General features: G+C 41.2%; 1 protein-coding gene across 1 annotated transcript in view; it reads left to right on the plus strand.

Moving 5' to 3' along the window:
• LOC122400138 (zwei Ig domain protein zig-8-like) overlaps positions 1-14,297 on the plus strand; it is a 239,884-nt gene that overhangs the window by 95,232 nt on the left and 130,355 nt on the right. Inside the window, exon 3 of the mRNA XM_043401418.1 lies at positions 539-693. Within this exon, the coding sequence (XP_043257353.1) occupies positions 539-693 (155 nt within the window). The remainder of the gene's footprint in view (positions 1-538; positions 694-14,297) is intronic.

Consider the following 14,297-nt stretch of genomic DNA (forward strand, 5'->3'; position numbering starts at 1 on the left):
GAAGGTTTCCAACATTTTAAACTAAGACATCTTTATTAGAACCTTAATTTTGCATAAGATATTCCATCGTTTCTATACTGTAATTGTGTTTACGCTTCTTTGTGCAATGACCAGTCTGACTCACTATTCCGGAGAACAAAGCTATTTTTTTTCGTGGTCATTCCTTGTACAAATTTGAACAAAATTAAATACTGTAAGTTTAAAAAATCATTTGGAATTAAATTGTACATTAAGTGGTTAATTGAGAGAATTCTTATATGGTATAAGTAATATAAATATGTATAGGATTAATGTCGGATCGGTTGGAAGACCAATGTGAATGGGGCTGAGTGACAATTCAGCAGACGAGTTTTGTCGTGCGTAGCGTTTTGTTTTAAGATGGCGCCAAGGCATGCGTGAAATAAACGGTTATAATTATTTATCGTTTCCTTGTTTTTTGAACCCCTCCTACCTCAAAAACAATTAATATAATAAGTGCAAATTTTGATAGTATTCAGAGGATAATTCCTCTAATAGCGTTTCCTTTATTTGCTTTCAGGTGGCTCGAGCCTGGCAAGCGTAGTCGCTGGAAGCAAGCCGACGAATCCTTTCAATAAACCCGAGTTCGACGACATCACGCCACGAAATGTCACTGCCATCGTTGGACAAACAGCAGAATTGAGCTGCTTCGTAAAGTATCTCGGGGACAGAGTGGTGAGTAACGCCTCCACGACTTTTTATCCCAGGAATGAAATTTTTGGGAACTGCTGTTTATCGAATTTCTGGGATGCTCGACGCGACTCTGTTCGAATCCATTGCTATATGAATGATTACGAATAAGAGATTTATTTCGACGAGAGCAGACACAATATTCTAAATCCTGTGAAGGAACATTTTCTCGGGCGGTGGTCGAAAAATTGCGGAAAAATTTCGTCCCCGTTAGTATGTTTTTAACATCGTTCCCGCGCCAAGTCGTTTACTCGAAATGAAATAATCCGGAACTCCTCGACTGAATACGAACGTAAAAGGACCGCGACGTTTTCTGTACGCGCGTCTTCATAACGGTAAGCGCGTTCAAGATTTCCATTTAATCAGACCGGGGAAGTTCAGGCCGTTTCTTGTCGGTCATTGTAAACTCGCTATTACAAAAACTTGCCCCACGTTTTTATCGCGTACCGAGTTCCCTGCCCGCTGCAACACTCCGTTTCTCTATTCAGAAACCTCGAAGAAGTCGACTTTTCACTCGTTGATTGCACGAGACGTCCGCGCTGTCACCGAAGAAATTGCGTAAGTTTCCTCGTTCGTAATGGTCCGCGGGTTACAACGAGCTCAGTTTACCGTTTACTCGCGAGAACATCCAGAGTCTCGATATTATTTTCGTACTCGAGCGTGAATTCCGCTAGAAAGAAGCTCGGAAAACGTTGCTGCGTTCGTTCGTTGAACAACCTCGAGCAATCAACGACGTTTTCCTATATTCCCTTCCATCTTTATAGTTTAAAATTAAATATTGTTATTCAGTTCCCATAGAAGTTCGAGTTTATTGTTCGTTATCCACTTTCAGGATTGCTAATTAGATAGTGAAGCAAACCATTCCTTAACCCGTGATCGACTATACAGGGTGTTCGATCATGCCTGGGAAAAATTTTAATGGGGGATTCTAGCGGCCAAAATAAGACGAAAATCAAGAATACCAATTTCTTGATGGAGGCTTTGTTAAAAAGTTATTAACATTTAAAGTTCCGTCCGTACTGAATGTTTTTCTCGAAAATGCGTAGGAATTCGGAGGTATGTCTATTCACCAAAAATGATTGTAATTGACCCCCGCAACCGAAAATAATTTTTCGAGAACGATTTGAAATTCTTGAATTTAATTGTTAATAACTTTCTAATGAAGCCTCCATCAACAAATTGGTATTCTTGATTTTCGTCTTATTTTGGCCTCTAGAATCCGTCATTAAAATTCTATCTAAAATTATAAGTCGAATACGTGAAACATAATTCTTGAATAAAATATGGTAGGTCCGACCATTACTCGCTGTTTCTACTCGCGTTAAAATCCAAGCTCTCTATCGCGTGCATACAAATTTATTTTCAACTGTATCGTCGCACGCTTTTATAATTGTCGAATCTGTTTAACAAGCGAGAAAAGAAAACTTGTCGTGGGAAAATGCGAAGAAAATTATGCTTTGCGTGCGATGGGATTGGAAAGGAAATTCTGCATCGCGAGCTCCTCGCGGATAAACGTGCCATACATTTATACCTATATATATACCTACTTTGCAATTAGAACAACTAAATACTGCAATTAAAGAGAAACGACTTGAATTAGCCTATAGGAAAGGTTGGAAGGTTGGAATGTTCCTCCTTGTCTACTCTATCCGCCCGATTTAGCGTCGAAATATCACCAATTCTGTTTCGCGTTAAACTCTGTCCAGTGGAAAAATTATAATACAGCAAATGGATCTCGAAAGATTACGAGTTTTCTTTTTAAATAATTTGGAAATGATATTTCGTCACCGAACACACCGAACACCGTTTTCTTCTTACGCGCGATCAGCACAGGAATTCTTTAAAAACCTGTGCAAACGGAGTTCGCGACCCCTGAGGTTTCCTAGGGATATTTATTTTCCCCCAAACTGTTTATCCGAGATGTTCACGGTTGTGTTGACGCAACCGTGATCGATTTCACCCGACGAAAAGTATCCGTCAGGGAGCGTGGCTCTCGAACAGGCACGAATAAGCGATCCCTGGCTCGAAGTAGTTCACCGAATGCCCGAGTATTAAAAGCGCCAACGGGAAACGAAATAATCGTATAATTATGTGCATTCGGGTATTAGCACACGCGTCAACCGTATCAATATGCATAACGGCTAATTTTCCGCAAATTCACGCTCGCGCCCGGGAACCGTGTAATGTTTACTTATTGGTGCGTGTCCCCATATTGTCGCAGTGTGATTCCCGCCGAGGCCTGTCCGGTTCGAGGATTTCGCGGACGTGCGTCAAATATTAATGAAATGTTAATTATCCGTGGGATGAAAGGAAAACTAATATTCATATCGACATGGAGTAATTCGTTTCTCGTTTGAAGACAAAGGAAATTACATCTCATATTTTTGCCTATATGGTACTATACCTCGCGACAAAAAGATAGCACTCTGTATAAGAATAAAATTTGTTAACTTTTGAAACAATATATTGCATTGCTTTCGATGCTTGTGCATTTATAGGGAATTTTAATTCTCAAAAAGAACTAGAGGGGTCGGTCGAGCGCTTGTGAGAGCACGACCCCTCTGGTGGCAAGCATGGGAGGCGACGCCACAAATTTTATTTTGCAATATGGAAAAACAATTAAAAATTGGTACGTCAAAATTATTTTAACATTTTATTGCTCCACCTATTGTTTGTATCACTGCTAGTAAACGATTTGACAGAGATTGAAATAATGTTTTAATTCAACAAGATAATGCAAGTGTTCATACGCCAAGAATGACCAGCCAGATCACCAGATTTGAAAATGATTAAAAATTAATGAGCACAATTATCAAGATTAGTATATGCTAAGACAATTTCAGATCGTTCAGGAATTAAAGAATCATATCGAGGAAAACTGAAGATATCCAAGTAAAAAATTTCTTAACGTAATGTAATTAGAACTTTCTATTTTTCTATTTATAAACTTAATTACAGTTTTCCCATGGTATCCAATTGCTCCTTCACCACCTTGTCGATGACATAAAATTTGTGGTTCTTTACGCAAATCGTGAAAGTAAGATCGATATCCATCCTATCCATCTAGTGTAAATTCTTCTTCGTCACTAAAAATTACTTTCCGCTATTCATTTTTCCAATGGATGTGTTCTCAGTAAACTGTAAACGTCTAAATGCCGAATAATTTCAAATATTGTGGCAATTTTTCTCGTGAAGTTAAATATCAAAAGCCAATTTATTTTTCAATTTGAGCAGACATCAATTTCTTGTCGGTTAAACTGAAACATTTTTTTGTCAGACCCAAAGGGCTGAAAAATCGTAGGAACTAATGTGTACCTCGCCCTGTAAAATATGAAAAATATTTACGAAGGTTATCAAAATTACTCAGCGTGCCTTCTACCACGAAGCTTACAAATTGGAAAAAAAATCAATATTTTACCGAATTAATAGATGAGACTCGATAAAGATATCGTCTCTCGTTCAGCGGGAAACGATACGAGCCCAGTGGGTTCGGTCACAAATACCAGCGTCTCCTCGACGTCGCGTGTCCGGGTCGAGTCTACTTTAACGCGTCACTGAGCGTCTATCGGGCCGGCAGCGAGAAAGACAGTCCTTAAATCTCTTCTCCGCGGGTTTCGTCCTCCAGCCCGGTGTGCCTCCGTGTTCCCGTGTCCGTGTGTCCGTGGCTGGTCTAAACCCCCGTGGTACGTGTCGATGCACGTGTCGTGTGTCTCGATCGCACAAGGGTTGCCTTTAATTGCCAGATAGGAGAGTCTCGAGCAGCGGAAGGGGCAAGCACAGGTTAGACTAGAATTGGCAAGAGTGGCCAGGGGTGACTGTACCCTCGGCGCCGGCAAACGAACCGATCGTCCAAGTGGTTACACAGGGTATCGGGCCAGACCGTTCTGGCTCGCCTATACCGACCCACCCGTCCATCTACGTACACATCGGACACGCGAGTCGGTCGCAAACGTGCCGGGGAATATGTGGACGCACGATGCGAATGCATCGACGATCGTAGACAGCTGACAAAGATCAAAGGATAAACGCTAGATAACCCCCGACGGTGAAAATCGAACGAACTAGCCGGGCGCTCGACATTTCAGCTGTTTTTGATGCCCGCGTTGACGTATCACTTTGTCGAGGATTTATTAATAGGTTACGGGTTTGAGGTTCAACGATATCGACGAACTTTCGAGACAGAAATTGTCGAAAATTGCCTCGTCTACCGCGTCTTTGCGTATTTAACACTAGAACTACCGACAAATATAGTGTGTTTATTTGTACCAAAGAAATATATAATGCAATGGAAATAAGTGTTTATATATTCTCTTATAGAAAATCATGATAAATTTTCAAAAATTCAGTCGAGTAAATTTTTTGCTAGTTTTATTAGAAATTACGAATGGGCCATTTTGACTGGTTTGGTAGTTCTAGTGTTAATTAACGCACACTTTTCAGTATCAACCATAAAATTTTTTAGTAGACTAAAATTTTGATTTCAGACCACTGTGAACTTAATTTTGCAACCATGTCAAAATTCAAATTTATTTCCCTCGACGTCTCAAATTAAGAATTAATTTCTCTAGTTATAACTGGCAGTAAAATTGTTAAAAATGTTCCATTTCTCGCAAATACGAATTTCGTTTGTTTTCTCCTTTCAATTCCAGAGTTTTGACAATATCGAAACGTTTGGCCGACTCTAGATAAACGTGACCCGTATAAATGTTCCACGATGTTTACATAGGGTGAGAAAGTGGCTATGAATAACGTTTGCACGTATATTTTAAAAAAGAACTTTTTGCTATAAAAACGTGTAATTTAACACTGTTGCTCTTGGTCTCTGACGTGTACACACACCTCTTTAGACTTGTGTGCTTATAGAGCTTTTATGCTCTGGACTTCTTTACCCTTTAACTCTTTGACTGCTACCGCGCTCTTCCGCTCCCTTTGAAGGCCTCGTTAGGTCATCGTACAATCCGTGTAACACGCGGAAACACAGAATTTGCTCATCAGAGAGATTTCCACGTAGAAAAATCTAACAGAAATGTTTAGCAAAGAAGCATGTTCGAGGAAAGCGTGTTTGTTTTGCGTGTGGAGTGGTTATGATTTCACGTTCCTTTGTGTTGCATGTACAATAACAGTATGTTGTTAATTCATTTCAAAAATCACACTTTCCGTTCTAGCGAGAGAACGATGATATTTGCCTGCGATTCAGCTACAATTTTTGTAGCTTTCGTTGTGCAAACGCTAACCACGCAGCCATGTGACGTTTCGTAACGTCGATTTTGTGCGTCGATGAAACGCCTGTCGGTGATTTTTGGTAGACCCAGGCAAAGCAATGTTGCGCTCAAGCAAGATTTACAACCTCGCGAAGTTCATTTCAAATTGTGATATACGGTTCGGGACCACGTGCAGCCGAGTGTGTACCTGTGTACAACTTTGTCAATGTGGCCGGTGTGTAATGACAGTTTTAGTTTCGGTTTTTGAGCGTCGAAAAGTTCAGCCGGCGCGATGAGAGTGGGAGTGTCGAGTTTCAGAGGGAGGAAAAAAAATACGGTCGATGTTTAATAGATGAAATAAAAGCGGTTCGATAACAAAATGTAATATAAAGACTAAATTTTACGTCATCTGTGAATAAGAAAAACAGAACAAAAAAACCTAGTTTAACGGAACGAAAATATATGAAATTTAATTACCTTCACAGTGGTATTCTTTTGCTTATTGAAGCAGCAAATTTATTAATTACATTTTCATAATTTACGGTACGCGTACGCAACTCTAATCCCGTCATTACGTGCGAAGTGATTTTTAATTAATTAACTAACACGAAAGTAAAACAGCGAAAGACGAAGACGATCATTAATTTCTCGTGGGCGATTTAATTTGTCCTCGATCGATTATTGAGACAGTTAACGCAAATGTGTCTGGTTCGTTTCAACTTTGTCTGGTACCGATTGTGCTTGGAACGCGTTGTAAATAGTCAAAAAGTATCCATTCGTCTGTTATTAAGGGGATGCATTAGCCTGAATAATGCAAGAGGTTTGATACGCTGATGTATGGGCTTCTTAAAATTCTGCTGGAAACTGTTGCGCTGCACTACATCACTGTTCCCTTCACCCCCTCCCATCGGGGCCGAAGAAAAATCGACGCGGTTGCATCTCGTTTGCCGGTGTACGCGCAACAGCGAGCTCGATTGTACCGGAAGCGATCTGTTTAATCGAGCCCTTCCCATCGCGTGTACCGCCCGGAAATAGTCTGCACGGCTTAGGCTTAATCGTGTACCTCGTACATGAGCATACGGGACGCGGAAGGAATTCGAAATGCGCGCGACCAGGATTACCGTTCGATTATTCGATCCAGTTAGCTTCTTCCACGCGAAACTAGTTGCATCCGATCGCTGTCGATCCTCCTTCCTACAACCACTCTCGAAACCGTCGCGACAATTCACATTTTTAACACTAAACCTACCGCGACTGGTCAAAAATTTGTAATATACAGTGTTATTTTAGCGCCATTTAACTTTACGACTTTTACTCTTATTGTTTGTTTTCTGAGAAAAATATGTAGTCTGCCTTGCCTATCACGACCAATCACGTCTGATCGGTTGCATGATTTATATTTGTTTGTAAAAAACTGGACAAAATTTGGTATCAAATTCTGGGTAGCTTCCGATGTAAATAGGAAATGTATGTATAGCAAAGACGAGAGGAGAGAATCTTCAGTTTCCACTGTTTTAAAACAGTCTAACAACGCGAATTAAACATGGTTAAACTTTAGACGCGCGCTGTTTCGAAACTATTAGTGCTTTATGCATTATTTAGCCATCGTTGGAAGCGGTAAACCTTTCCCTTTGAGATGATTTTTGGTTTTTGGCGATCCGACTTTCCGTTTTGGAGATATCGCAATTTATGTAAATGGTAATTTTTCTTAGTTCGACTATCGCTGTCTTCGTCTGACGCGTCGCGCCGGACCTCTCTTTCTCGTACGTGACTCGTGACCGAGTGAGGCAATGTTTACTGTTTACTACGGTCACGTGCGGTCAACGACCTTGACACGGCTGTAGTAAACAAACGCTTCGGGCTCTTATATTTTCGTAACTAGCCACCGCATCGACTTGAAACTAAAATCGCTATATCTCCGGAACTAATGAAGCTATCGACTTGTCCGAACGCTCGTTTTAAAGGGCATTTCATCCTCCATCTAATAATCATATCACCTACTATAATTCATTTTGTCTTCTATGTTTATTTTCACATTTACTTTGACACTACATACCCAAAAAAGTTTCAGCACTTTCTATTGATCATACGATTGATGCATGATACAACTGGATTATAAATTGTTTATTTAATTGAAAATCAATTTAAATTCGAATATAGGCTGTTTGCCTAATTATTAGCCAAACCCCTTGACGTACGATTTAATTCTAAATAATTTCTGCTGATCGTACGACTTGTATACGATAAAACTGGACCATAAATTGTTTATTTAATTGACAATGAATTTAAATTTAAGCTCAGGATGTTTGCATAATTACTAGCACTTTTTCTTAAATAGTTATTTTTTCTAGGTCTATGGCATCGACTTGTAACAAAATTCGTTTTCAAGGGCGTTTTATCTTCCATCCGATGAAAATTACAAAATTTTTTAACATAAAAGAGGATACCTTAGGAATAAACATCAAAACACAACTTTCTATATATATATAATGCAAAAATTAGAAGTACCTTGCCTCGCTGAAAAAGAAAAAGAAAGGTCGTTTGACCGGTCATGGTAGGAATGAGTATTATTATAAAATATCGTAATAAAAATGAAATTTGTGTCGGAATATCCCGCATACACGTTCGTTCCTTTTTACGCGACTGCGTGGCATCGAAAAAAAACAAAACAAACGAAAAGTGCAATCAGGGATTCCATAAAATAAACAAACCATGTGAAAAAAACGAGTTAAAAATACGACGTGTAAAACGAGACGCGACTGCGAACAAATTTGCAAAAAAATGGCTGCCTGTATCGACAATATTAAAAATCGCCCTTCGTATTATATTGTACACTAAAAATTTGTTACTTTGATCCTCGTGAGTTTTCTCTTGGTGTCGAATCTATGGCGTAAAAAGCAGTGTGGTAGCGTTGGAGAGGCACACTAGACGAACACAATGCCGTTTCGCGTTCGGCCCGTAACTCCGATAATTGATTTAGCGGCGGATCAGGAGCGTATATACATATAACTGCTTCGCACGTGGGAGGAGGGATCCGTTTAAACTTAGTTTAATTAAACCGTGGATTTATTGGGCACGCCGGGTTGATACGTACACACGAAGACACGCGCGCCACACCGCCTGGCGACAAGGGGATGCGTTTGTGTAGTAGCTCTCCACGGTGGAGGGAGGTTGCAAGGGATTGGGTAGTTACGGCATCGAACAGAACGCTACACGTGTCCCGTTGGCCGTGTGCGAGCGATACAGGTGCGCGTCAGTTGTGTGCGGGACGGTGTACACGCGATCCAGACGGGATAGAATCTTCTCGAATGGCCCCCAGAGAGATATCGTTGAGCATCAATTCGGATAATGGCCGCGATGATCTAAGAAGCGACGGTCCACGGAGAAGAATCCCACGCGATACGCTCTGTCTGTACGCTACACGGACCAGGGCGGATAATAAGAGCGAAATGAACACGGGGTACGAGGGAACGTCGAGGAATTAGTCGGGACGCATATTCAGTCAGGTGAATCGTAGTTTAACGAAGGACAGACAGGTCTTGCCAGTTTCCTGGAAATGGTAAATTGGCGTAGACGAGGGCGTAGTTAATTGAGACGAAGGAGTTCCCGGGGAATTGGGTTGAAGCGCAACGACCAGTTGTTTTGTGTCAGCTGCTCCGTGCCTCGTTTCTTCCCGTCATCGTCGATTGCTCGACTCCCGTTCCCGAGCGTCGGTAACTTTTTCTCCCTTGCACGATAACGTTGGACGCTGATTAATTCGTCGTTGATATTAACGAGACTTTTCGACGGGGACCGTACCGGATCCTTTCCAGAAACAAATCGTCCCGTTAATCGAAAAGTTACGAGTACCGAACTAGTCCATAGGCGGGCCGGATAGAGTGGAATTTAAAGACTGGATGCCAGACGGGTATTTAAATATTTGACTAACCAAAGTTCCGACGGAGCATGTCTAATTACCGGCAACTAATTATACGAAACAGCAAATATAGTCGATCGCAGAAGTTCCAATTACGGGAGAGCGTAATGTGCTCTGTTTTGGAGGCGAGGCGTTCGCGGCAGATATCTTATTAGCACGACCGTTGCGTTCATTAAACTTCGACGAATAATTGATCACGTGCTGTCTGCCGCACAAAGCGAATTTCGCCAGTGCGGTTGAAACGTTGCCTATAGGCATTAATAAGTTAATCGTGCGAATATACCTCTTTGTCTCGAATCATCTTGGGAACTATCTCTGCCGGTGATTTAAGTGGAAACTCAGGTGTTTCGTAGAATCGCGATTGAATCTTCGAAAGGACTCTCCATTCCTATTGCTATTTATTCTAGTTCACCTCTTGACGTTTGATTTAATTTCAAATAATTTGTCAAACGTTTACTATTCAATTTCGTTTTTTGGCCACAAAAAAAAAATTTGTTTTCGAATTACGAATATCTCGTGTTGATTTTGATATACAGAATGGTCTGTGCAGCTTGTGCACTTCTATAACTTCCAAAGTATGCATTGAATGGGCATTTTTTTTTTTATAAATGAAAGCGTTTCGAAGATTCGATGGTCAACTCTGTTTTTTTAAATAGAATATTATACTCTTGATACTAAAATAATATGGAAGAATATCAAATTCTGAGTAAAAAAGTGTTGATCTGTATTAATCCTAGGAGACTCAATCTTATCACAGATTTCTGCAGAACAGTGAAAACTGTCAAGAAATTAAGTGAAATGACCCATTAGTTGTTAGGTTTAGGACTAATACAAGTCAACACGTTTTTACTCAGAATTTGATATTCTTCGACATTTTGGTATAAAGAGTATATCATTCCATTTAAAAAAACAGAGTTTTCCTTCAATTCTCTAAAATGTCTTCACCTATAAAAAACTACAAGTACACTGCATAGTGTACCACTTCAAACCATACAACTTTTTTACAGTTTAGTTACAGAGGTGCACAAGATGCATAGATCATCCTATATATGGCTGTGAAACTTGACATCAAGGAACTTGTAACGAGTCAGACTCATCATTAGTATGAGATCTACGTATATGTACGAGTAAACAGAAACTTGACATCTATTGGCTCGAGACTAACATACTTACCTTGTACGTATGTATGTATGTATTATATAGACTGCACTATGAGAAATTTTTCTGGAAAAGCATGATCTGTTCTAACGAAGTGATCAGAACTAGTAACTTCAATAATTTGTTGTCTTTCCAATGTCAAATTAACAGTGTTAACGTTTCTATATTATTAGGCAAGAATAGGTTTACACAGTGAAACGAGGCGCGATATTTTAAACAGAAAAATTAATAAATTTTTATTCGATGATCATTGAAAAATTTGAAGCGTCTCTCGTGTGATGTAATTTGAGAAAAAACTGGTTACCGATCTCCCGGGATATTTTCACTTGAAGCGGTTCGCGGCGGGCGTGAGTAATTAAAAGAAAGAGCAGGAAAGGAGGTAGCTGGCAGCGATGCTAGGTGAAAAACCACGAATATGCCCGGCCAGCCAACGAACGGCGACGCAATTGAACCAGAAAGACTTTTTAGTTTCCGTGGACCACCTGCAACCTGTGCACGCTCCAAGTTACCGCTAATGAACAAAGAAAACGCAAGTCAGCTCCGCGGAGGGACGGAAGAACGAGCAAAGGAACGAGGTCCCGTGGCTCTTAGCAGATGTTATCCTCGGACAGGCTGCTTTGTCGCAATCTCACCACCCGCGACAAAAACAAACGAAACGATTGTCGTTCCGCCTTTTTAATTACTCGCGACGCTGTCGACCGGCTCGCGTCATTAATCAGAAATTAAGGATCGACGGTTCTTACCATCGTCGTGGCCATTAAACGTTATTTTCGTACCTCTTTTTCCGCCAACAAGTATTTACTTAGCAAGTATCATGCATACAATTGACGTTTGTATTTAATAAAGATTATTGGGCAAACGCTCGATGGAAAAGTGCTCTGCAAAAAACCAATATCGTTTGCGGTTCCATAAAGTTTTTCATACACTCGATAACAAAGGATAAAACAAATTGCGAAAGTTTTCGAAAGTTTTTAAATATTCTCGAAGACTTAGGGGTCGAATTGTTTTCCTCGTAGCGAACAAAAACGCGATACAAGCCTCGATTGTTCCTATTAATCGGTGACGAAAATGAAAAGTCTACAAAAGAGTGACGCCGAATATCGAACAATGTGTTCGTATAATAATTTATTTTCAGCCTTCTGCTCTTCGAGTTTCTATTGTTCTCGCGTTTAAACGTATCAGGTTATATAAAGCCACGGATAATTAAACTTCAAACATTTTCTACCGCGGGATACCTCCCAGCGCTTTTATGCAGATACAATGGCTATAAGACTTTTCCATAGAAATATTTAATATGAAAGAAAAAATTGGGAATTCTGATAATTCTATCGGGGCCAATGGCGAGTTTCGAAGGTTAATTCGATCGCCGTCCGACGCTTGGCAACGCCGCGAGCCACGTGAACGAGCCCTTAATCGCCGCAAATTTAGGAAATTGTTTTCCGGCGCCCGCGAGGTAAGCTGCCTCGCGGAATAAGATGGAGGCTAAGGGAACTAAGCCTGACTTAATCTCGTAATCGACGCGTCGCGGGGGCTACGGACGGGGGAGCCGAATGGAAACAATTTCTGGAGGAAAAAGCGGAGAAATGCAATCGTCAGCGTAGCGGCCGCGCTCACGGAGACACCGGGACGCTTCCGCCTTAATCCTCGCCCGGAACGAGTGTTTGTGAACGAGAGCATCCTCGAGGATATCTCTGACCGAGCTGGGGGGGGGCGGACGAGGGGGTCTGCCCCCGTCTTTCGATTACGAGCCACTGTCCTAGAGTTTGCACAACGGCCGTGAGGGTCCTGTGTCCATTACTCGAGCTCGAACCACACCCGCTTGCGCGCCGCTGATTTCCAATAGCTTATATTTGCGGATCCGCGTACGGACGAATCGCGCGCTCCGTCGGCCATCCGTTCCTCCCGCCCTCCCCCTCTGCTGCAACCATCGTCTCGTGCGTCTAATACACGGACAAAGAACCGGTCGAGGCAAACAATAACACCGGGGAACGACAGGGGATGACGAGGCGCAATCGAGAAGAAGCTTTTATCCTCTATCCCGGGGATTAAAGGAGAACAGCACCCGTCGCTGTTCCCGAGGAACGATTGCTCTCAATTAGCTTTATCGGTATTTACGGCGAGGGTGGAACGGACCCGAGGGCCGGCAGCCGTTTGACTCTTTGGCGAACGGATGAAAGCGTCGGAATCGTTTCTACCGTTATCACTGCCTGTTCGGGGCTCCTTTAATTATGGGAGGGCGACGGGACAACCCCAGCTGATCGCCAGGGTTATCGAAACCTGATAAACTATATTCGAATTAGCGATAGGCCCGGAATCGATACCGTCGACTACATCCCCCGAATTATAATATAATCTGATTTACGCGCGCTTTCGAAAGTTGATTTATAGATGCTATGTTGTTTGAAATATTTCTAACCATTTGCAATCGTAAGAATTAAATGAAAATTGACAGTCGGTGCATTTTGAACGTAACCGCGCATTGGAAGATAATTTGGAAATCTTGGAAAATCGTTTCATTTCATTTTTGTCTGTCCATTTATCTAAACGAGCGGATCTTCTATTTTCCATGTTTCAAAAATTATTTTATTTATTATTTTATGCAATTACTTACATCACCAATCTATTATTATTTTGCCATTATATGTTTTGAGCAAAACATGTGATCTCGGCGTGAGAGTCAAAGGGCTAGACTGCAGATGTTTATGAAAAAATTACAGTTTTAAATAAAAATACGAATTATTATATTTAGGATTTGAGACAACCCTCTACAAAGCTTCCATTACATTAATTCTAAAAATATAAGTTTGCATAAAGATCAACAGTCTTTAACATACTCCAGATGCAGCATTGAACAAGTCTATGCATAGAGGAAGCTCGTTTAGAAATTCTTGCAACAGCGAACTGACTAAATTAGTTTTAAACGGTTCTGTACGAAGGCTTCGGGCCTTATAAATAATTATAACCGATTACACCCAATACTCTAGCGGTATTTCCAACATCAATTAAAATTTCTAAAGCGGCACGCGCGATATTAGCGTTCGTTCTCTCCGCATCAGTTTCATTTCAGCGATCAAAACGAGACGGGTTTACGAACTTTAGGATTAAGTCTTTCGTTCCAGAAAGCGGTAAAACGGCGTCAAGGCGTTCCTTCGAGATCCTCTTTCCCGGGATCGAGGAATTCGTTGCGCTCGATCGCGCGAACGGCGAACGCAGGAAACGCGCGGCCCACCGAACCAATTACGAAACGAGCAGTATCCGTAATTATGACGCGCAATGAAAAGCGCCGCGTAATCCAGGCGCCTGTGAATTTCATC

The sequence above is a fragment of the Colletes gigas genome, unplaced genomic scaffold (genome assembly GCF_013123115.1).
Source record: "Colletes gigas isolate AHSC1104 unplaced genomic scaffold, ASM1312311v1 Colletes_gigas_Sc00016, whole genome shotgun sequence".
Taxonomy (NCBI): Eukaryota; Metazoa; Arthropoda; class Insecta; order Hymenoptera; family Colletidae; genus Colletes; species Colletes gigas.